General features: G+C 41.2%; 1 protein-coding gene across 2 annotated transcripts in view; it reads right to left on the minus strand.

Annotated features, from left to right (window-relative positions):
• Nucleotides 1–25,115, minus strand: part of LOC135199381 (zinc finger protein OZF-like) — a 497,889-nt gene that overhangs the window by 368,688 nt on the left and 104,086 nt on the right. The window contains exon 2 of one of the 2 annotated variants that reach the window (XM_064227367.1): nt 5,724–9,346. The exons of the other annotated variant lie outside the window; for it this stretch is intronic. Within the exon in view, the coding sequence (XP_064083437.1) occupies nt 7,544–8,791 (1,248 nt within the window). The 5' untranslated portion in view covers nt 8,792–9,346 and the 3' untranslated portion in view covers nt 5,724–7,543. Of the gene's footprint in view, nt 1–5,723; nt 9,347–25,115 lie in introns of those variants that run through there. 2 annotated transcript variants of the gene reach the window in all.

Raw genomic sequence — 25,115 nt, forward strand, 5'->3', positions numbered from 1 at the left:
CTGGGGGGTTCTACTGTCTGCCGGGGTGACCAAGACTGAGAGAGCTGCATTGTGTGTGGTGGTGGTGGTGTGGGACGGGCCGTGGGGATCCCCAGGTGCGGCAGCGGCGTAGGTTGGGCTGAGGAAGTCCCCAGCGCGGCAGCGGCGTCCCGCGGGCAAAGCGGAACCACAGGTGAGCAGAGGTGTCAGCAGTTCGAGGAAACCCACAGGTAGCGGTGTCGGCAGGCAGGGGAGGCCCACAGGCGTGGCAGCGGTGTCGGTGGGCCGAGGAGGACTACAGGCGATGGCGTCGGAAAGGGTGAGCAGGTCCACAGGCGTGGCATCGACGTCAGGAAGGACGAGCGAGCCCCAGGAGCGATGGCAGCGTCGAGGGTTTGAAGAGGCCCACAGGCAGTGACGTTGGGTAGGTAAAGCAGGTCCCTAGGTGTAGCAACGGCGTTGGCAGGCAGGGGAGGCCCACAGGCAGCGACGTCGAGGGGGGGCAAGCGAGCAGGGCCACATGTGTGGCAGCGACGTCAGGTGGGTAAAGCAGGTCCCTGGGTGTAGCAGCGGCGTCAGCAGGCAGGGGAGGCCCAAAGGCAGCAACGTTAGGGGGCCGAGCAGGCCTATATGTACGGCAGCGACGTAGGGTGGGTAAAGAAGGACCCTGGGTGTAGCCGCGGCATCGGGAGGTTGTCTGGGGACTCGCAGGTGCGCCAATGGCACCGGGGGAAGAACCGAGGAGGCCCACAGGTTCGGCGGGTCGAGAAGATATCTGGCGTCCCACGGGTGAGGCAAAGGAGGCCGCAACGTCGGATGGATGTTTCTAAACTGCTGCCTGAATTTTGTGTTGGCTGACCAGCACACAGCTACCGTCCTCGAAAAATAAACGCCAAAACACGCTGGGAAGCAATGCCGTAATTAGTCCATTAATGGCGTTGGTGTCGTCCTCGCAATGGAGTTTTCAGAGACCTAAACTGTGACGCCGTATTGAGTCCGTTAAAGGTTCTCTGAAGGTGAGCGGCCATAATTAGTCCGTTAAAGGCTGGGCCTAAACCGCTGTGTCACCAATTCCAGGAGATCACAAGTTGTGAGGACCAGAGATTAAGACAGGTAGCTGGGATACTGATGCTTTATTTACAGACAAACTGGGTTGACATAGACAGGTGCGGACGGAAAAGTAGTACAATCTCACACCGAGAGCAGAAATGACTCTGAGACAGTAGATTTGTGTTTTCTTAGTCATATATTTAAAGATGATAAGGCGTACAAATAATGGAATTAGTACATGTGTTAAATATCGGCGGAAAGGCCACGGAACACTCTATCAGATGGAAGTAAGCACAACGCGACTTGATGATTGGATACAATGAAAATAGGGAAAAAGCGTTGTCCTTACACCAGTATTACAATAGCCTAACTACGTAAAAGGGCTCAAAATTTAGTTAAGGTAAAGAAAAGTGCATTACATCTTAAATAAGTAAGATAAAATGTTAATAGACGAAACCGCTTCCTAACGAATGACCGTTGGCTCAAATCAGCTGTCCAATCATGGCGGCCTAGACTTTGTGGAAAATTGGTATGTTGACCTACCTTTATGTTTGTACACAAACACCTCTTAATTCACTCCTAAACTAAAAAACAAATCCTATATATTTAATCAGCAAACCCAGCGGCCTCTAATTATATTCGTAGAAATAAATTGGTACGTTGACAATAAATGTTATTCTATTTACCGAATCTTCCGACGACAGATCAGTGTGGATGGCTGTTTCAAATTTTGGTTGTAGATAAGGATTCGGATAGGATAAGGGTTAGGATAGGTACAAACAGGAAAGGAGATCATACAAACCAATTATCTTAAGCGTTATTAATTTCTAAAAACCCTACACTACGTAAATTAAACTCTAGACAAAGTTTACGAAACAAGTTGTCGTCCGTCTATCATGCTGTCTGTTTGAACAAGGCCTCAAAACCCCGCGCTCGGCCTATCGCTTCCCAAAAAAAAGCCTATGCTTTATTCAGAGTATTCAAAATATAATATTAAAATTTCTGCAGAGCTTATACTAAAGAAAATGGTGTATAGTTATTTGTAGCTCTTAGCAGTGACTTTGTTAAAGTTAGAAAATGGACATGTACAATATAATATATATATATATATATATATATATATATATATATATATATATATATATATATATAAATTAAAAGTGCGGAAGTCCAGTAGCTTGTGATAATCACAAGAAAGGTCCAAAATGGGATTTAATTAGACCTATATGAAAAGCAGACCTGGAAGAATGGAAATATTTTTGAAGGAGTGTGGAGGCAATAGGGAACACCCAGAAGTATACTGCTCCCAGGAGACATTAACAAACGCCAAGGAGGTTAAACCTCCTTAACAGATGCACGGATAAAAAAGGGGTAAATGGAAAGGGTAGGCCTTTAAAAACCCGAGAGAAGTACATTTGGCAACGTAGGAGACAACGCCTAAATTGCCATGGAGGAGCCGATAGGGTATACAAAGGGAATTATGATTGTATCGTTATTCCGTTACTTTCCTTAATAACTTCGTTTTAGAATCCTAAATAAGCACCCTTGTGTGTTTTTTAAACAAAGGTAAATAATAAAAACTGTAGATTCTCAGAAATAACAGAAAATCACAGCGATGACTTAGAGCCACTTAACAGAATCATGAGAGTAATGAACACAGTATGCCTCCTCCCTTCCCCCCCAAATCCCGCCCCCAGAAGTTTCTTTGAAATGCGAGCTTGAAATTTGGGCAAAATTAAAAGGAGAGACTCAAAGGATATTATATTTAAAATATATATAAATAAATAAAAACCTTGTAGATGGAGAAAGTATGTCACCAAAAACTCAACTAACACTTACAGTTAGCCAAGCAACATTAACTGTAGGCATCACCCTCCAAAAAATAAATTGCCTTCAAATTTCAGCCCCACAAAATTATTTCGGTAAATCTGAATTATCAACTGAACCCTCACTCTTTTTTGAAAATTCGTATCTCTTCCCCTCTATGTAATTACATTTTCGAACATGTAATTGTGCAGGTGATAGCAGCAGAAGCAGTCCTAATAATTATGGTTCCTTTATTGCCTGAATTTAAATGAGGAACAGTACGTGTGTGCGTGCTGCCAAAACTGATATTATTTCTAAAATTAATATTATTGAACCTTTCTTACTCGAATTTACTTGATAATTCCTTCTTCTAAGAGTTTACAAATTAATCTGTTAAAAACAATATTTCTATTTCTGCCTTCCATCACTGTCTACAGATTAATAAATTTGTAATAAAACTGGTCCGTTTCTGAAATGCACAAAAACGATTTTGCAGACAGCTGTATTCAACAGCACACTTGTGTGTGTGTGTAACTGAGACTCTGACAAGGGGAAAAGTTTGGGTTGATGCTTTACTGTGAATGTGATATCACATGTTAAGAGATCGTGCTAATAGGGTTCTTAGCTGAGAGAGAGAGAGAGAGAGAGAGAGAGAGAGAGAGAGAGAGAGAGAGAGAGAGAGAGAGAGAGAGATGCCATCCATGACGAATATTCTATTGGCTAAAAAGATTTGTATCTTTTTATCTATTTCCAAATATTATATCCCTTGTTCTATGTTCCCTTTGGAGGGTGACACTTTCTTTCTCATCTTTGGCGTCTGAACCTCTACTGTGGATTCTCGACTGAAAATAGGGGGGAGGGGGGGAAGGTTTGTTATTACTCATTCGCCAGCCTTTGAAATGCTTTGAACTGAATCTCTGGTGGATTTTTTTAAGGGAAACACAACACTTGATAAAGGAATTTTGAACTTCAGATCCGTTTTCATTTATGAGTTTTTAATGATTTTTCCGATTACCAAAGATATGGAATGACATATTGGGCAAATTTTATCTTCTATTTTATCATTTCTTTAAAAAACCTTGCAGTTTTTATTCCTAATTTTAGAAAATTAACTTAAAAACCCATATAATTTTTTCCCCTTAAAATTCGTTAATCTACAAAGGTTTTGATTCACAAATATAAAAAAATATTAAAAAGTTTGCACTTATTCAATAGGAAGTGGTCATCAATTTTTTCTTATTATGCCGGTAATACACAGGAAGCATATCTTTGTATGCCTTAACCCCAGGGAACATTTGCCTCTTTGTGGATGTAGGACTGTTCAGGCATCTACTTCCAATACAGTCTTTTTGTAGACACTGAAGATTTGATCTGGCAAGTACTGCTCTTCACCAACGATGATCTTATGCAAAGCATCTTTAAATTTAGCGGCTCCTTCAGCATCAGCGTTTGTTGCTTCACCACTAATTTTCACACCAGTAAAATTAAAGCAGGTTTTGAAACACTGAAACCAGCTATGACTTACTACAAAATCCTTAGTGTGGGTATCATCATAGTTTTTCTTTAGTTAATCAAAAAACAAGCAAGCCTCTCTTTGAATGGTCAAGATGCTGAGTGGCATAATATACTTTTGAATCTGGTCCTCCATCCATGTGACCAGCAACTGCTCCAATTCTTCCAAAGGCCCTGATTTCTTCTTTTTTTTATTATTATGGAATGAATTGAAGCAGATGACTTTAGGGCATCCATTATCCATTTCTTTTTAATGAAGGTGGATGCCATTGACTGCGATAGAACCTTGTCATGTGCTATGGGGGTGACTGCCTTTCCTGGGCCAAGCTGGTTGATAATTTTCATTTTCTGCTCTGAAGTGATGGCACACTTCTCCTTCGTCACACTACCAGCAGGAGATTCACAAACATTGCATTTAAATGGCTTCTCTCCAGGGTGAACCCCTGTATGACTTGCAAGACACGTATTCCAAGAAAATGCTTTCCCACAGTCTTTCCATATAAATGCTTCTCTGGGGCTTATGTTATTCTTAGTTTTCAATTTATATCAGGGGTGCAATGGGCCCCCAGCCTGGGGTCTAAGGCTGCACTTCTATATTCCACTGGCCTTATATCCGAGGGCTCTTTTCAAGGTGTTTACCGTTCCTTTGAGGGCAGCGGTCTGCACCTCATTTATACTTGGGCAACTTGGTATTGCCTGAAGATATTTTCTCAGGTTTTTCTTTATAAGACCTGTTGATCCTACCACCACAGGTATTATTTCTAGTTCTTTCAGTTCCCATGTACTTTTCTGGACGTTCTTTACGTCTTGGTATTTTCTTATTTTGTGCCCTTCAGGTATAATGAGGCCAAAGTCACTGGGTACTTCCACATCTATACTCTTAGCTGTTTTTTCTTCCTTGTTGCAGATCACAATATCAGGTTTTATAGCACATCCTACAATATATCTTCCTGTTGGAATTTCCTTGAAGGTGACTGGATCTGGTTCATACTTCCAGTCCTTTTCTTTTACTTAAATTCTGTAATCTTTACATATTTTCCAATGTATGTATTTAGAGATCTTGCTGTGGCAGGCTGTGTAGTGACCATCTGCAAGCAGGGTCTGGCAGGCTGATATCAGATGACCAACACTCTCTTCAGTGTGAACTGTCATATGAATGTTAAGATTACCTCTCAGAGAAAATGCTTTCCCCACAGTCATTACATTTACTTGGCTTCTCTCTAATGAGCTCTCTCAAATGACATTGAAGATCAGTTTTCTTGAAAAATCCTTTCTCACAATCATTACATTCACATGGCTTCTCTTCAGTGGGACTGAGAAAATCTGGCAGTAATTGAGGCAAACAAAGGATGAAAGAGCAAAGCAAAAGCAAGCAGTGACCTTCCAAATAATTTATTATTAAGAAAATTCACAGAAAAGTCATTTACATTTATACACATGAGTCAGGTTCGTAAATAGATGGGCGTGAAAAAGTTATAATACAGTCATAAAGTCAGTACATAAATGGTCAAGAAACAATGACCAAAATCAAAACATACCAGTCAGTAAAATAAATGACCAAAAATGAACTAAACATCATAAATGTGAACAGCTCAATAGCTACTTTAACAGTCAGTAAATTCATAAAAATTGAGTCTGTAATATAAAAACACAAGAAATATAACAATCAAAGCCAAAAATAGTTACTCAGCAAATGACAGAAGTCAGTAAATGAACATCAATCAATAATGACCATTAACAGCAAAAGGATTACATTTAAGAGTCAATAAAAATATGTGAAACAAATGACTTCAATTACTACATTAAACAGTCAGTAAATTACATTAAACAGGATCAGTACAAATCATATGACCTCCACAATTAAATCAGAAATTACAGATAAAGCAAAGTAAAAACAACCACATCCAAAATAGTTACTACTCTAGCAACAGAATTAATGAGGCAAGCTTAAACACATTATTCCTGCAAAATACTTTCAAAACAAAAAGTATACATTGCACAATTATACATACTATAGAAGAGGCATGAAGACACTTTCTAATATTGTGATATCTTTGTCACAATACATCTCTTACCCCTAAACAGGAAATAAACATAACAAATGCAACCACAACAGGGCAAACAAAGATGAGGTGATCTTCTGAAACATGCGAGGCTGCAACACTCGGACAAGGTCACACACACAGATGAGAAATAATGAAACGCGAGGTTGCAATACTGGGACGAGATCCCACACATAGATGAGGTTAACCAAGAGGGCGAGGTTGTTCACAGGGAGAAAATGTTTTACCTCAGTCATTAAATTTATATGACTCCTCTCTGTCTTGTTATTCTTAATTTTTAATTTATAGTATCAGGAGTGCAATGGGCCCTCGACTGGAGTCTATGGTTGCACCTCTATATTCCACTAGCCTTATATCTGAGGGCTCTTTTCAAGATGTTTACTGTTCCTTGGAGGGCAGTAATCTACACCTCATTTATACTCGGGCAACTTGGTATTGCCTGAAGATATTATTTCAGGTGTTTCTTTATAAGTCCTGTTGCCCCTACCACCACAGATATTATTTCTATTGCCTTCAGTTCCCATGTGCTTTCAGGTCATTCTTTAGGTCTTGGTATTTTGTGACTTTTGGGTACTTTCACATTTATAATCTGTTCTGTTTTTCTTATTTGTTCTAGATCACAATAGCAGGCTTTATAGCATTTTCCTTCAATTCTCTATTCTTTACATATTTTCCAATGTATATATTTCTAGATCTTGCTGTGGTGGGCTATGTAGTGACCATCTGCAAGTAGGGTCTGGCAGGTTGATATCAGATGACCAACACTCCAACCGCTGCATGACAAAACCTACACTGGTCACTTCCTGATATGCCTGCCATTTTCTTGAAGCCATTTGTTAGAAGGCTTTGGTCTTGAGCTCATATTACCAGCCTTTCTCCATTATAGCCTAGATCTCCATTTCTTATCCATCTAAGTGATTTTTCTTTGTCTATGCAACTTTTTTCCTGTTCTTGAAATCTTCCCGCCCTTCTATGGTCATTCCACTTTCCCATTCTAAGTTTCTCCTCTCTGTGACTGTATCTCTCTGACTTATGTTTTTCTTAATTTTCAATTTATATCAGGGGTGCAACAGTATCCCATCTAGGGTTTATGGTTATCTCTTAGAGAAAAAGCTTTCCCACAATCATTACATTTAAATAGCCTCTCTCTGGCTTATGTTTCTCTTACCTCCAGTGTGAACCCTCATATGAATGTTAAGACCACCTTTCCAAGAAAATTCTTTTCCACAGTCATTACATTTAAATGGCCTCTCGCCAGTGTGAACCCTCATATGATTGTTAAGATCAACTTTCCAAGGAAATGTTTTCCCACAATCATTACATTTAAATGGCTTCTCTCCAGTGTGAACCCTCATATGATTGTTAAGATTACCTTTCAGATGAAATGCTTTCCCACAATCATTACATTTAAATGGCCTCTCGCCAGTGTGAAACCTCATATGAATGTTAAGATTACCTTTCCGAGAAAATGCTTTCCCACAATCATTACATTTAAATGGCTTCTCTCCAGTGTGAACCCTCATATGATTGTTAAGAACACCTTTCAAAGAAAATGCTTTCCCACAATCATTACATTTAAATGGCCTCTCGCCAGTGTGAACCCTCATATGATTGTTAAGATCACCTTTCAAAGAAAATGCTTTCCCACAATCATTACATTTAAATGGCCTCTCGCCAGTGTGAACCCTCATATGATTGTTAAGATTACTTTTCAGAGAAAATGCTTTCCCACAATCATTACATTTGAATGGCCTCTCACCAGTGTGAACCCTCATATGATTGTTAAGATCACTTTTCCGAGGAAATGCTTTCCCACATTCATTACATTTAAATGGTTTCTCTTCAGTGTGAACCCTCATATGAATGTTAAGATTACATTTCTGAGAAAATACTTTCCCACAGTCATTACATTTAAATGGCTTCTCTCCAGTGTGAACCCTCATATGAATGTTAAGATTAGCTTTCAGAGAAAATGCTTTCCCACAGTCATTACATTTAAATGGTTTCTCTCCAGTGTGACTCATCATATGAAACTCAAGATGATCTTTCCTATAAAATGCTTTCTCACAGTCATTACATTTAAATGGCTTCTCACCAGTGTGAACCCTTATATGACATTGAAGATGAACTTTCACAGAAAATGCTTTCCCACAGTTATTACATTTAAATGGCTTCTTGCCTGTGTGAAGGCTCATATGAATGTTAAGATCACCTTTCCGAGAAAATACTTTTCCACAGTCATTACATTTAAATGGCTTCTCTCCAGTGTGAACCCTCTCATGTTTGATAAAATCACCTTTGTGAAAAAATACTTTCCCACAATCATTGCATTTAAATGGTTTCTTTCTTATGTGATTCCTCACATGACTTTTAAGATGCATTTTCTGAAAAAATTCTTTCCCACAGTATTTATACTTGAATGGATTCCCCACAATGTGAGTCCTCGTATGAAGTACAAAAGTGCCGTAACTTTCTTATTTTTTATCGTAGAAAGAAAATAAACACATTTTAAATCCTTGTAAAAATTAACACTAGAACCAGATCTTGCTTTTCTGTTTCTGGGAAAACCCTTTACCACATTCACGGAATCTGAATTGCCTCCCTCCAGGGTGAACTGACATTCAAGTTCTGAGGTTGTGTTTCCAACAAAACTGATTTCCAATATTTTACACATGAATGGCTCCTTTCTCATGGGAGCAGTAGTATCTTTTTCAAAATTTGCTTCAGTTTTTCTAATCATGGAAAGTGTACAGTTACCATAGGTGTCAATGTGCTACATAACAAAAGCAGACTCACACTGCATATACCAGGACAATAAACATTAAACTTGACAAGAAAATCTGGTAACATAAACCAATGTATGTCAGCTTTTTCCAACATTCCTAAATTTCTGGCAAAAATCTCCAGAAATTTTCATAATCTTGATAGAAGTGCATCTGAAATGAGAAAATATAACACAATCAGAAGTATGTCTATGTAAATGGAAAAGCAATTTTTTTAAAGCCTCTTATCCTTTTCCAGATAAACAAATCAGAAGCCTAATAGAGAGTATTCTTTCGCACAAAACTACCGTGAGCACTGAAACCTGTTAGCATGGCACAGTCCAAACTCTTAAATCAGGGAACCTTGGGACCAGGCAGCCACTGCTGGAAAACAGAAAATCACGGCATATAGAATACAACCCCTCAAAAATGAAGCCCTATGTAAACATAGTCTTGCAAGCTAATTGCACATACATATAGCCTAGTTACTGACTTGGCCTACTATTTTGCAAAGTTCAGACACCACTTTTTATTATATTTTATTACTCAAATATTTTCACTAAATCATTTCATAACTTATGTATTTTATTTCTTTAAACTCTTTCTTCATTCTATATAATTTTAGTTCAAAAAATATACTTTATATAATGCGCTTAGCCCACATTCCTGAGTTAGCCAAACCATAAGTCAATTACTTTACTTTTCTCAGAATCTGCAGAATATTATTGATGACTTTCCTCTCCTAAATTTAACATCTTCATAATTATCGCTATTACTTTGTACGTTATTGATTTTTATTATAGAGGGTAATGAAATGACAGAAATAATGACTGAATTTCTGGAATCACACACTGCTTCTGGTGGCACTTGTCCAAAAACATAAACTAAGCCCATTGCCATCTATTGAGGAGAAAGAACGCTAAACATTCACTATTGGGAGGATAAAGATAGAAAACCTTTTCTAGTATAAAGATTTAAGTTTGCACTTCTTACCTCTAGCATCATCTGACCTCATGCATGACACATCAAATGGTAAATATACACTACAATATATAAGAAATAATCAAGACCGTTATCACCTGGTTCCCAAGCATTACTCCACAAACACAGTGCAGGCACACTACACTATTCACGTGAGGTGCAGTTTTTTTTTTAAGCTACAGTTTTACTTTTTACTCTTTCTTTTTCATACTATTTATTCACTGTTTAACTGAACTCATTTTTTTTTTTTTTTTTTTTTTTACAATTTTAATCTTTGATCATTCTCTTTCCTTACAACAAGAAACCCCGGAGAGGCTGCTGTGGCAGTGTTTTGCACTCGCCCCAGATTCATACCGACACCCTTTTAGAAAGGATGAGCGAGTCAGAATATTCTGGCATGTCCAATTTAGCAGTTCTCTGGTATTTTAGCAATAATTTACCTTAGAAATAGCGCTAAAGGAACGTATTTCACAGAGCGACATGGCTGAGCCCAGAAAAGTTATAAGTGATATGTGACGCCGCCCTTGTGGCTGCTCAACGAACTAATAGCTGCTGATTCAAAATCAAGCCAAATCACTGGAGTTCCCAGACCACATCTGAAATAACCTACAACAGCAGTCTTTGGAGCATGGTCAAATGGACTGATCACCAACAACCACATTCTAAGGATCCTTCACTCTTTCATGACAATGACTTGGGGGAGAACATTAAGCTAAATGCTATGCAATGTGCTAAGCAACTATAATTAGTCTGAAGGGGATGAAATATTGCAATTTTTGAAAGTAGATTGTATTTTTTCTAACTATACAAGCCTGAGGTCCTTTACAATAGGAATACTTGCGGCGTAGCTGGAATACTGCCGTTAAATTCTTGAACAAGGTGGTTAGGCAGTAATTACCTTCCGGTAGGCAGGGAGACTCGCCTCCCATGACTTAAATACTCCAATTTACTTGCAGCCCATGTTTCAGATAGAGGGGTGGCATGAAGTGGGCAATTAGTGTAAAGGACCTCCGGTTTGTATATTTAGGAAAAATACAATTTACATACTTTCAAAAATTGCAATTTGTTCCTACACGATATACAAACCCTCGGTCCTTTACAATAATCAGACTCACTGGTTGGAAGGAGGAATCTGATTGAGTCTCTAGGTCTGACTGGAGTTCAGTACACCTGGGCAATTCCTCCTGGTCGAAAGAGCGAGGAGGAATGCTCTGCCTCTGACACATTGATCAGTTGATCAGAGTCTAAGAACTGCAAAATCAAAAGTCACATCTCTGGGCCTTTTCGAAATGAGTGAGGAATTGTAACTCACATGAAAGAGGCAGTGAAGAATATAAAGAGTCAGAGACATTAAGGCCAAAAAAAACAGACGTTCCTGCCTTACTTCTCGCATTCCCTTTCTCCCCTGGCTAGAGGAAGGAGTGGGACTGCCTCTATGATTCTATTAAGAAATTAGAAAACAAATTTTCATAATAAAATTTATTATTTGGATACATACCTACTGTCAAAGTTAGCTATATCTCTGCCCCAATTAGGCAAGATGGCATTAAAAAAATAATAAATATGATATTGTTATGATACAATAAAGTTTGTTCATACTTACCTGGCAGATATATATATAGCTGTATTCTCCAAAGTCCGACATAATTTCAAAACTTACGACACACACAGTGGTCGGCCAGGTGGTTAGTACCCATTCCCGCCGCTGGGAGGCGGGTATCAGGAACCATTCCCATTTTCTATTCAGTCTATTCAGATTTTCTAGTGCCACTGTCACCTGAGGGGAGGTGGGTGGGTACTTGATTATATATATCTGCCAGGTAAGTATGAACAAACTTTATTGTATCATAACAATATCATTTGGTTCATGAAACTTACCTGTCAGATATATATATATAGCTGAATCCCACCTTTGGAGGTGGGAAGGGACAGAATAGAATGATTTAGGAAACAAATTGCATGCAGATGATTGACATCTTGGTTCCATACCTGTTAGCATAGCTGACTTCGTGATTACTGTCACCCAAGTTGGCTTTTGCTTTACTAAAGTCTATATAGCTGGTGAGTTCGAGATGATCTGTCAACAGGAGCGTGACCACAATGTGACTAGACCATATTGACCATACCATGAGGGCTAAGAAGTAATATATATCACCACCTGACCAACCTAGCCAAAGTTAAGGATGTTTAACTAAAGCTAAGAATTGAGAAGTCCGCCACTGGCGGCCGACCCAACAACTATAATTAACAGCTCTTCCTAACCACTTTCTACAGGATAGGATGAGTGGTACTTCTTGCCCCCAAGATTGTGTCAGCGGACACGTATGGCCCTAGCGAGCAGCAGATCTCATATGTCGTCTTCACCTCCCACAGGTAGTGTGAAGCGAACACAGAGTTGCTTCGCTAAAACGTGGCACTCAGGATGTTACTGAGTGCCATGCTCTTTTGAAATGCCTCTGAGGCCGCGCCCTCACCTCGTGAGCATTTACTTTAAAAGGTTTTAAAACCTTGTCCAAACATGACGAATGAGCCTCTTTGAAAGAGCTCCTTAAAAGGACGCCAGAGCATTCTTTGACATGGACAAGTCTGGTCTTTTTACGGAACACCGTCAATTGTCCGAAAGATCTCGACTTTCTTTTTAGTTTTACCTAGATAAAACTTGAGAGCCCTGACAGGGCACAGGACTCTCTCTGGCTCTATCCCAATAAATTGTGATATCCCCTTGATCTCCAAGCTCCTGGGCAAAGGGTTAGACGGGTTTTCATTCTTAGCCAAGAACGAAGGGCTTAGAGAACACACCGCATTATGTCCTCTAAAGCCAATATGTCTGCAGATGGCTTAAACCCCACTAACCCTCTTTGTCATAGCTAGAGAGGTTAGAAAAATTAGCCTTTCTGGTCACGTGCTTTAAGTCTGCAGAAAGGAGAGGTTCGAAAGGCTTCGACATCAGGAACTTCCAGACTATGTCTAAGTTCCATTCCGGAAGCTTCGATTTAGACAGTTTCGAGATTTCAACAGACCTCAAAGATCGTGAAGGGCTTTGTTGTTCGACAGATCCAAATCTCTGAGTTTAAAGGCTGTCGACAGCATACTTCTGTATTCTTTAAAAGTCGGGACTGCCAGCTTGTCCACATTCCTCAGACGGAAAGGGAAGACGGCAATCTAATTCACAGAGGTCGAGGTGCAGGAAAGGCCATTCTTCCTGCACCATCTTCAGAAAACGGCCCACTCTGATTGGTACACTGCAAGATAGGAAGCTCTTCTTTGCCTTGGCAATCTCACTTGCCACTAGTCTTGAAAAGCCTCTCACTCTGGTCAACTTCTCGATAGTCTGAACGCAGTCAGACTCAGAGCGGAGAGGTTTTGTGGTACCTCTCGAAGTGGGGCTGTTAGAGTAGACCGACTCTCTCGGGAAGGGTCCTTGGAAAGTGCGCTAGGAAGGACACGACCTCTGTGAACCAGTCGCTCGAAGGCCAACATGGGGCAATCAGCGTCATCCTCGCTCCCTCTGACGCCGCAAATTATCTTATTACTAACTCGAACAGGGACAGAGAGAGTGTTTCTCGATACTTCTTGAGATATGCGAGAGCTGTGGAATTATCCGAGTTGATCTGGACCACTCGGCCAAAACTCGTTCTTCGAAGAACTGGAGAGCCAACCGAATTACTTCCAATTCTTTTAGATAATGTGCCAGGACATCTGTTCCCCTCCAGATGCCTGGCACCTCCTTTCTATCACCTTAGGTGATCATTGACCGACTGAGAGATGTTCAGAAACACTTCCAGATCTTCGATGATATTTCAGTTTTCCGGCAGGAAAAACTGGAGAGGTCTGAATTGCAGTCCCTTCAGGGAAACAAACTTCTCCAGCGAGGAAATGGTCCCCAGCAGAATCATCCCTTCCCTCACCGAGCATGTTTCCTTCCCCAATAAGGCTGCGCTTTGCCTAAGCAGGTGTGCATTATTATAGTGCTATGCCGTGGTAGACTCGTACAGAATTCTGTTACAGTGCGGTAAACACAATCGAAAAGGTCTAAGAGATATCTCTGTTGAAAAAATTCTCGCAAAGCGAAGGCGATGTTCATTCATGCATGCGAGAATTCCCCTCAACCTGAGGCTAAAGTCTGTGATTGTAGGGCAGAGATACGGTTAGTCAGTCAATCCCGCAGGAGAGAGAGACGTAACCGACCGCGCATACCAGAGAATGCGCTGGTACTGAGCTGCTCGCTCTACAGTGACAGCAGCCTACGTTTGCCGTCTCTCACTATTCCGCCTGAGTTGCCAGCTATTCCATTCTATGAAGGAATAGGTTTGTTATCATCATCATCAAGCAGAAAGAAACTCTCAAGCAGGTATATTTAAGTGAAACAGATTTCGCTAAATACAGAAGCTGAGTTGGTGTTGTCGTAACAATACCTTAAATATCTAAAAAGGGAAACCGGAAACTCCTGGAAGGTTGCAGGGATTACTGATTAAATGTAATTAGAATAATAGTCCTCTCGGTTGCCATCCGTAGGGATAACCACAGTATGCGTATATAACTTGAACCATACAATCGCTTAATAGTAATATGAAGCGAAGGTAAAATACGTAGAGTATTGTAGTCATTTGGACAGCTACTTTCCTACTACATTCTTTCCTTGATGAGAAAGAGAGGGAATGGAGATCGACTGTCTTCGTTCTCTTAGCCAAGAGAACGAATCAGTATTAGTCGAAGGAGAGCCTCAAGTTAGAAACGAGAACCGAATAGGACAGCTCAAGCTTCTTATGTTATCGGACGGAAGACTTCATGGACGTAGTCTACAAGTCTTTTTCCCCGAAGAGCCTCAGCGGGGTAGTGACCTATGAATGAGGGTTCTTCTGAATCTTGTCAATGAGAACTTACCCGCTTACGCGATATATTATTGGGATCTTTGTCAATGGGAACTAACCCATTTACGTGACAAAGAGTTTTATATTTCGTCAATGGGGGCTTACCCACTTACCTGACAAAACGTTCAGTATCTTGTCAATGGGGGGAACCCACTTATATGACAGAAAGTAATCAAGTAATTCGAGCATATAGTCTTCCCGATTCCCGTAGAAATCGAGGAAGGAGCCTTATTCCTGCTCGAAGACTGGGCTTATGGCAGGTAGGACGCGAAGGTTCCGCTTCAGCAGCACAATCCTGAACGCAGAAGAGGCGTTTTATGACCCCAAAAACTGTTTAAGTTTACTAGTCTCCTTCTAGATGCCAGCTCATCAGAACCAACCTGACTACCTTATTCATGCAGGTTGGATAGTTTTTTCGAGAGAAAGAGAGTCAGGGTCCCGAGACTGCAGGTCCAGGGCTCCTAAGTAGCGTTGCTGAGAAGACGAGTTCAGAGTACAAGGTTGTGCGTCTTCCAAAACAGCCTCAGCAGGTTCAGGCGCAGATGCGAAAGCTTCATGAAGAGCGTCTAGATGGGAGTCACGACGAAAGTCCTGTAGTCGGCGAGCGTCTTGAGCAGCGTCAAAAAGAGAGTCCGAGAGTCGGCGAGCATCCAGAGAAGCGTCACACTGGGCGTCCTGACGAGCGTCCAGAAAAGCGTCACGCTGGGCGTCCTGACGAGCAGCTCATGTCGAAGCCAAATGCAAAGCGTCCAGCTTAGCAGCTTGAGAAGCGTCCAGCTTAGCTGCCGAACTAGCGTCATGCTTGGCAGCAGACGGAACGTCCCTCAGGGACGAGCGAGGGGCGTCTTGGCGAGCTGCTTGACTAAGCGAAGCAGCTCGCACGGCGTCAAGCTTAACAGCTTGAACAACATCCTGCTTCACAGCTGAGCGAATGTCACGTTCCGCATACGGAGCGTCACAAAGAGAGGAGAGGGGAGCGTCATGGGGAGCAGGAAAACAATCCTTGCTACGAGAGTAACGATGTTCCTTCCTCTCGACAGAAGAACGTTTGGGGAGACGTTCCTCGCGCGCTCTAGACAATCGCTGGGGAGCCACACGAAATCCAGAAGGCGACGAAACCTGAGAAAGAGACGAGCGAAGAGGAGGCGAGGGGGACTGTCTGGACCTCTTGATAGGCAGTCTATCATCCTTCCTCCTCCGACGCGGCTCTGCCTCTCTCTCGGCAAGCAACGAAGCAAGTTGTTGCTGCATTGAAAGGATGATCTTCTTTGTCGGAGAGGACTCCTTATCCGATTAAGGGCTGATCCTGTGAGAAGACGAGGGGCGAGAGGACACCTTCCTTCTCACAGGGACCACAACAGTTCTATTCCTGGAGCGACTGGGGCGCTCAAAAGCGTCACCATCGGATGACGTCCTGGTCTTCTTTTGCAGAGGAAAGGCAGCAAAACTCTCCGGAGACGACCGCCAAGCAGCAGAAGAGAAAGGACGTGAAGCGTCCTTCTCTCTGAGACCAAAGACGATGGCCGCCTGTGCGACATCTTACGTCTTTGTTCTCTTCTGCGGTGGAAAGTTGTCAAAATGTTCAGGACAATTGCAACGCATGACGAGAGAGAGAGGACGTGAAGCGTCCTCTTCTATAAGCTTCTGTTTAGAGGGCGCGAGTCCTTCCGAGAGCTCCAACCCCTGCACGGGGAGGACGCCTCGGAGGACGAGAAGCAATCCTTTAGGATTCGTGCACGTGCACGATCTCTGGCAGCCTGGGAAGCGTCTTCAGGTCCTGCCGAAGGGACGGCAGATCGGTGGGGAGTCCCCATAACCCTCCTTCGGCTTTCGACTTGCCCACTCCCTTTGTCCTGGGAGTCCGACAGAGGTCCAGGCCTAGAGGCCCCCTCCACAACACTAGGGGCACTAACAACCTCACTACACTCACAACACTGATTGGAGAGAGAGCACTTTAGATTCCAAGATACGGATGGAATCCACAATAACAGAGTTGGGCAAAATAAAGTCTACAGGAGGTTAGTAGGTTCATTACCCTGACTTCTGTTTACTGATGCAGTCTTGGAGGAAGACCTCCTGATTCTATCACGCTCTAATTTGCGTACATACGAATCATACGTCTTCCCTTCGGAATCAGTCAAACATCACTCTAATTATATTGATCTTTCAATAAAGAAACATAAAAGTATATTAATACTCATTTCTATATATACTTAATATAAATTTAATACATTAATAAATTAAGAAAAATGTGGAACGCTTCACGTTAATCTTCTCTGTATCTTTCCAATTTTAGTATATGTACTGCCGAAGCAAGTACTACATCTCATGCATACCCAGTGAGGATCTACCGAAGGTTTCGGTAGCCTCATCTTACCCCTTGCAGACAATAAACTCTGAAACTAGCCGAACTAGATTCAGACATCTTATGCAAAAAACAATCAAATTCAAATCAATTTATGATAGCGTATGCCTAGCCACAATCCAAGTCAATAAACCAAAAGATAATTAGGATACTTAAGCGGCAATGAAGTTTCAAAATCCTAAGACGGAGGTACTGAAAACAGGTGTTGACAGTACCGGCGACAGAGAAAATCTGAATAGAAAATGGGAATGGTTCCTGATACCCGCCTCCCAGCGGCAGGAATGGGTACTAACCACCTGGCCGACCACTGCGTGTGTCGTAAGTTTTGAAATTCTGTCGGACTTCGGAGAATACAGCTATATATATATCTGACAGGTAAGTTTCATGAACAAAAAATAAATTTTTAAAAAATTATCGAATGCCTGCCCGGATGACTGTCTAGTTCACCTGTTCTCCACCAGGTGTGTTTCGAATGTTTTAGATCATGTCAGAATTCTCCTAGACAGCCCACTAAGTTGTGGGGAGGCTGGGTGGGGTCTACTTTAACAGTAGGTAAGTATCCAAATATTAAATTTTATACTGAAAATTGATATTATTTGAGATGAATCTTACCTACTGTTAAAGTAAGCTGATTCGCACATTAAGAAGAGGATGGTGGGTAGTGCAGCTAGACAAAAATCCGCTCAGCCAACCGAGCTAAAGGGTTTCTTGCATGAAACCCAAAACATTCTCACCTGATCCGGAATCCTTTCTGGATTTTACTACCAGCAAAGTTAGATTCCATTCAGGGAGCAAGGCTCTCATACATGTGCAGCAAAGAGCAGCCTTGTGGAGAAAACCACTTTGATCCAGTCAGAATGAAACAGGAGCGGTGTGAAGGGACCCCTGTGCCTGGGTCCAAAAGCCCTATAAAACGAGTCATTTACAATAAATACTTATATCATATAATGGTATGCTCCCACACAAAATTTGTACCATCATGTTCCCTAAAATATTAAAACTGGGATTTAAACAAAAGAGCCTACAGGATTGCTCTTTCCTCGGTGCAGGAAAAGACTACCCACACCTAGTAATGGATTAAGGGCTTTACTGTTTTCAATCACGATTCTGCATACTTAAGGTACTGAACGGGTAAAAACCAAATTGCACTTCTACTGCGCCACATCAATCCTATCCTGAAGCGACAAATTGACATAACACTAAATGAAGTTACAAGTGCTGCTCACATTATGAATGTTTACCTTCAACAAAGGTAGTAGATATAGAACAAGTTCTCATGTACTAGCCTAATCAAATACGTCACCAAGGACTTTATGTTCTTTGACAAAGACGTTCTAGGTTTCTAAAAACAAAAAAGAAAAGGTTAACTTTACCTCTTCCAGGTTTAACCTTAGACAAATACATTCTAGGTTTTCTAAACCCCCAAGCCAAAAAGTTAACTTTGCCTCCTCCAGGCTTAACCATTGGTAAAGACAGCTAGGTTTTCTAAAACCACAAAGATTAATTTTGCCTCTTCCAGACTTACCTCTGACAACATATGGGTTTCCTAAAACCACAAAACTTTACCTCTTCCAAGGTTAACCTTTGACAAAGAAGTTCCAGGTTTCTAAAAGGATAACTACCTCTTCCAGGTTTAACCTATACGATTAAGTTTAATTGCCTCTGGAGGACACAGAAGCATTTCCTCTTCTTCTCCACTTAGGAGGATATATTGGAATTCTTACAGTTCTCTGTTAAACATAGTCTTAACATTACCCTTAGCTCTAAGGCAGAAAGATAAAATAACATTCCCTTTACCAGAGCTTAAAGAAGGGTGCCTGCAATAAATTAACTACCAATAGTGCTAAATAAAAGATTTCATAGTAAATAATTCAGATAAAGGTTAGACCTGCATCTGAACTCCAGAGAGAGACTGATATAAAGATGAAGGGGCTTTAATCTCAACACCTTACAGTGCTGATCCTCAGCGAGATCTAAAAGCACATGATGCAATACAGAGGAAAGTATGGAACGATAACTCTGAAAGTAAAGAGCGAAAAAGCCGTACTATTTTTATGAAAGCAGAAAAACATTGATGTCTACAATGTTTCAGGTGCTGAGAATTCCTCTAGAATGCCACCCTCAGCAATACTCAGACTACTGCGTCAGACACAAGGCCACAGTTGTTTTCCACTTGATTAAGGATAGATCCTATGATAACTTAAAAATCCCCTTATTGGGCGCAGAGACATTCTAGCATCTCTATGCTGTTAAGGAGATGCATAAGTTAGTGGAAGTGCATGGAATTATATAATCAAATTAATTTTATTAGCACTAGAAATTCCAAAAATCATTTGCTCTGAGGCTACAAGTCCTCTACAGGAGACACTAAGCAATTCTCGATCTTGAAATCGCTCAATATCACTTACAGATACAAGGGGCAGGCATATGACCCAGAATCAGGCCACTTAAGGAAACACATCCACAGCTCAAGTCTGAGGGCCATCAAAGGAGAGTAATCATCTGGGTGTTCCTGTTCATCTACATGGTAGTTAGTCTACATGAGGAGTTCCCACAGCAACTGCTGAACTTAAGGATGTAAAAGCCATCTGTAGGTAGTTTGTTCTTTCTGAATCTTCCTATCGCCAAAATATTGTCCCTCCATACATTGAATGATCAAACCAATAGTGTTGTGTTTATTTCACTCAAATCAGCAAACTTCCCACAAAGACTTTGTTTCTGACTAGGGATAAACCTGCTAAGTATCTCTGATGGTCTTTCCACTGCCCTGATATTTAGAAAGTTTAACCAAATGTAGTGCTGACCATTCTATATTGTATTAAGCTACAGGTCTTTGGCCATTAGAATACTGTTGACAGAGTTGGCCAACTTGAACCAGTGATTCAGTAGAAAAGATTCTTGCTCCTAAAAATCGACACCATCCACTTATGTGCAACAAAATCCCTGACAAACTAATAGAGGTGCTGTACACTAATCTAAAGAAAGTGCACATAACAGCAATACCTTCTTGTAAACACATCTTGAAGGAGCTTGCATAACTGAGGATGTACTGGTAAGAGAATACGTTTCTGCATCTACCACAAGTCTGACCGTTCTTAGAAAAGCACTAAAACCATGCTAGAAAACGAAAAGTATGGGGACAGACACATCTTGTTATTCAGTCTCAAAATGTCCGAGAATGACCGCCTAATTCCAATTGCTTATGGAACTAGGAAAGACAGGAAAAATCCAAGTGAATTACCGACTGGCCCATTCATTCTTTCTAATAAAACCTCCTACTAAAGAGAGAGAGAGACTTCTCTTTCGTAGGAAGACAACAAAGGATCAGCTATAAGCAGGAGATTAAACCAGTAGAGGACAATCAAAAATGAATTCCCCCTCACCATCTCCACCATGTAAGGTACAGGTCCCAAGTCTCTCTAAGCATGCCAGGAGGTTGCAACTGTCCATCTACCAGTAGATAATCACTTATCACCTTAACTTGAACTGCATAGGCAGTTCTAGTTAAGGTGATAAGTGATTATCTACGCGAAAAAGAGCGATCACTATGGGGGGACTTGATTTAAATGATTCTAGAATAAGGCTTACATCCTGTTTAAGTTTCTCAAAATGCTTTTCCTGAACCAAAAGTAACGATACACTTTTCCTGAACTGAAAGGAAAAGGGAGTGCAAGTCAGAGCTAAAGATTAAATGTCAGTACAATGCAAATGTCTGTATTTGCATTCTCTGGATTTGCAGATTTCTCTCTGGATCATGTCTACCCATTATTCTCTGGAAATTCGCTTATTAGCTGTATTTTTCCATGAGAAATATCCACAAATTCCTGTTTTTGTGATAAAACTATTAAAAATGACAATTTATCCAAAATAGCATTTTTCCTAACTATACAAACCTGAGGTCCTTTTACAATAGGAAGTTACTAGCGGCAGCCGGATGGTTGTAAGCTTCGAACAAGGGAGTTTGGTAGTTAACTTCTTGTCCGACAGTGCGCATGCTGCACGACTGGGAGGTGAAGAATCACTTTTGCTTTAGGCCCAGGCAAAAAAACGCAGAGTGAGGGGTGGCATGAGGTGGGACTGTATGTGAAAGGACCTCAGGTTTGTATAGTTAGGAAAAATGCAATTTTGGACAAATTGTCATTTGTTCCGACACGGAATACAAACCTTTCGGTCCTTTTACAATAGGAAGACTCACTTCTTGGTGGGAGGAATCCGAGTCTTTTGTGAACAGACTGGTGTTCGCCCAACCTTGGATTGCCTCCCTGGTCGTAAGAGCGAGGGAGGGATCCTAGCCTCTGTCCAATTTTATTTATTGTTAATTGTAACTTTCTTTCGGCTACAGTCATCCGGGTGGCAACAAAAGGATATTGACAAGTCATCCACAAACAGTCTTTAAGACTTCTCTTGGAATAACAGCTGCAACACTGTTTATGGCCCGAGCAAAAAGTGTTACACTGAGGACACTGCCCTGGGGAACACCTTCTTCTTGGCACCTTTTCTCTGATAAAGTACAGCCAACTTTAACTTTCAAATACCTACGATGTAAAAATGATTTCACAAAAAAAGGTAATTTGCCTCGTAGACCAACATTATGCATTGTCTTCAGAATCCCATGTCTCCAAGCAGTGTCATATGCCTTTTCTATATCAAAAACCACTGTCACACGGTGTTGTTTGGATGCAAAGGCTTCACAGACAGAGGCCTCAAGTTGCAGTAAGATGTCCAGGGTGGAGTGCATTTTTCGAAAACCACACTGAGAAGGTGTTAGAATATTATTGTGCTCTAGATACCACATCAGTCTTACATTTACCATTTTTTCCATCAATTTACACATACAGCAAGTTAAAGCAATGGGGTGGTAACTTGCTGCACAGGAGGATCTTTTCCAGGCTTAAGGAATGGTATCATGGTAGCTAATTCCCATATGCTAGGGTAGCTGCTTTCATCCCATATTCTATTGATGATCCTGATTATAAAAAGTTTTGTGTTCCTTGAAATGTGTTTAAACATTTCATAAGGAATCTCATCTGGACCAGGGACAGTGTTCTTGCTCCTAGCTAAAGCAGAGTCAAATTCCCTTTCAGAAAAATGCATATTATATGATTCAGCTTTCTTTGCTGAAAAGTCAAGTACCTGTTGTTCTTCCATCATTCTGAAATTATGTCCTGGGGAACTATCTGATTTCTCAGAGACTCGAGCGAAGTGTTCTGAAAACATATTACTAACTTCTGTGGCATCAGTGACATGATAATTATTCACTTTAAGTACTGGAGGAGGATTGGGTGTAAATTTACCCTGAATTTTTCTTATTTTCTTCCAAATGCTACAGACTGGTGTTCTGTTGTTAATAGTGGATACATATCCGGCCCATGCTTGTCTTCTGGCAGCTTTCATGGCTTTTCGAAATCGTGCCCTACACTGTTTGTAAATTACGACATTGTCCAAGATGCTGTGTCAACGGCATCTGGTCAATGATGACCTTGTAGCTCGGTGTAAAAGCCTTAAGTCTTCTGACCACCACGGTACTGGCTGTCTCCTGAATAGTCCTTTAGTTCGAGGAATCGAGTGCAGACCTGCAGTATGTAATGTTCCATTGAGTAGATCAATGGCATCATCTACACTTGGGAAATCTTTTGCATCCCCCTCCAACTCACTCGAATCTTTGAATTTTCTCCAATTTGCTTTCTCTAAACACCATCGTGGTGATCTCGGAATAGGTGGACCATCATTGGTGTCGATCACAATTGGAGAACGGTCACTGGTATGCCAGTCATCATTTGTTCTCCAACTAAAATCAACACTGCAGTTGGAGCTACATATTGAAAGGTCAATGCAGGAGACAGTGCCTGTCTGAATGTGGTCATGGGTAGGTTCTCCAGTATCAAGAAAGCCTATATCTTTATTTTCTATAAAAGATGCCATCATATTCCCGTTTTGGTTTGATGTTACATCTCCCCACAATGGATGTCTACTATTGAAGTCACCAAGTAGAAGAAATGGCTCTGGTAGTTGCTGCATCAAATATATTAAGTTCTCTTGGGAGACATGGCTATTAGGTGGAATGTAAAGGGAACATATAGTATATTGCCTCCTTAAATTAATTCGTACAGCCACAGCTTGAAGAAGAGTATTTAGTTTCACTTGGTAGTGTGGAACATCTCGACGGATGTAGATGAGGGATCCACCATGATTTCCCACTTCTGGATCAAATTTAGTTCTAGAGTGAACATATTACCTAGGACAAGGGGTATATTCACCTAGCATGGTCTGCAAACATACCCCTACAGGAGAGTGCTCATATATCAAAAGCTTCACTTCCTCATACTTCGCTCGCAGCCCCTGACAATTCCACTGAATAATAGAAGTGAATTTATTCATGTTTAGGACCAACATTGTGGTTCCTTTTTACAAGACTGGGAGGGTTCTTTTTTCTACTAGGGGGAGGCATTTTGATGGAAAGTTTTGTTGGCTTCTTGGGAGGAGTTATCACTTTCGTAGAGCCAACATCTTTTCCTTCAATGTCTTTGACACCGAAGGGTATTTTAGTTTCTTCACTCTCCATCTCTATCGAGACGGAGAGAGCAGAGGTGTTCTCTAAAGAGACCACCTCAAGTGTCTGTATTGCTGGCAGTTGCCAGCTCTAGAAGTACCAGCGAGGACTGGCACCGGGGGACCAGCATCTGCTGGTTTGTCCTCCAGAGAGGAATTGGCACCAACAGAAGCTGGCACCATACCAGCAACCACTGGCCTTGCCTCCAAAGAGGCAGATGGTGGAGGGTGTATCTCAACTGGCACTTCAATCTTCTTCAGTTCCATACTACGGTCTTTCTTGTTGGTTCTAGCGAACCTTGTCTTTACATTCTCATCATCAGTTGACTCGAATGATTCAGTTATCTGTCTTTTTAATGATTCTTTATTTGATTTTCCTTTTGTGCTCTTAACTTGGGTGTTTTTATTTGTCTCTTTCTTTTGGTTTCTTAACTTTGCTACTACAGAAGCAAAACTTAGACCAGGTCTTACAGTCTTTGCTTTGGCTCTCTCTCGTGCTTCCTTAAATGTTGTTCTTTCTATTACTCTAATGGCTTGGATTTCCTTTTCGAGTAAATACATATCACACTGCTGAGACGACGATGCATGTCCCTCACCACAGTGAACACAATTAGGTTCCTTGTCGCACATACCATGCTCGTCATCTCCACAGTTGACACAGACTGCAGGATTTTCTTGCAATTTGGATCGACACGATTGAAGGGTGTGTCCAAAATGCTGGCAATGAAAACATCTTCTGGGCCTCGGGATGTACAGCTTTATCTTAAACCTATACCAGGCTGCAGAGACATACCGGAAGGCTTAAAGTACCAAAAGTTAATATTAAGGTAGGCTGAGGTATTCTATAATTTTCAACCTTCTTTGTCATCCTTTCCACCTTTATTACACCCTGGTCTTTTAATTCTGTTAAAAGTCTCTCCCCAGAGAAAGCCATCAACTGGGGGGTATAAATCAAGCCCTTGCTGGAGTTCAGGCTGGAGTGGGGAGTGCACTCAACCGTAACTCCCGCAAGGTCTGACAATCCCATCAACTTAATGCTCTCCTCTGGGGAGATGCTTTCTACGAGAAGCATATTTCCGTTTTGGGGTGTAATTTTTGGCTGTCTGCCACAACATTTCACAATTTCCCTGTGTACTTGAAAAATGTCTGTATTATCACCTTCAAGCTTCAAATTCAG

This window comes from Macrobrachium nipponense, chromosome 25 (assembly GCF_015104395.2).
Source record: "Macrobrachium nipponense isolate FS-2020 chromosome 25, ASM1510439v2, whole genome shotgun sequence".
Classification (NCBI taxonomy): Eukaryota; Metazoa; Arthropoda; class Malacostraca; order Decapoda; family Palaemonidae; genus Macrobrachium; species Macrobrachium nipponense.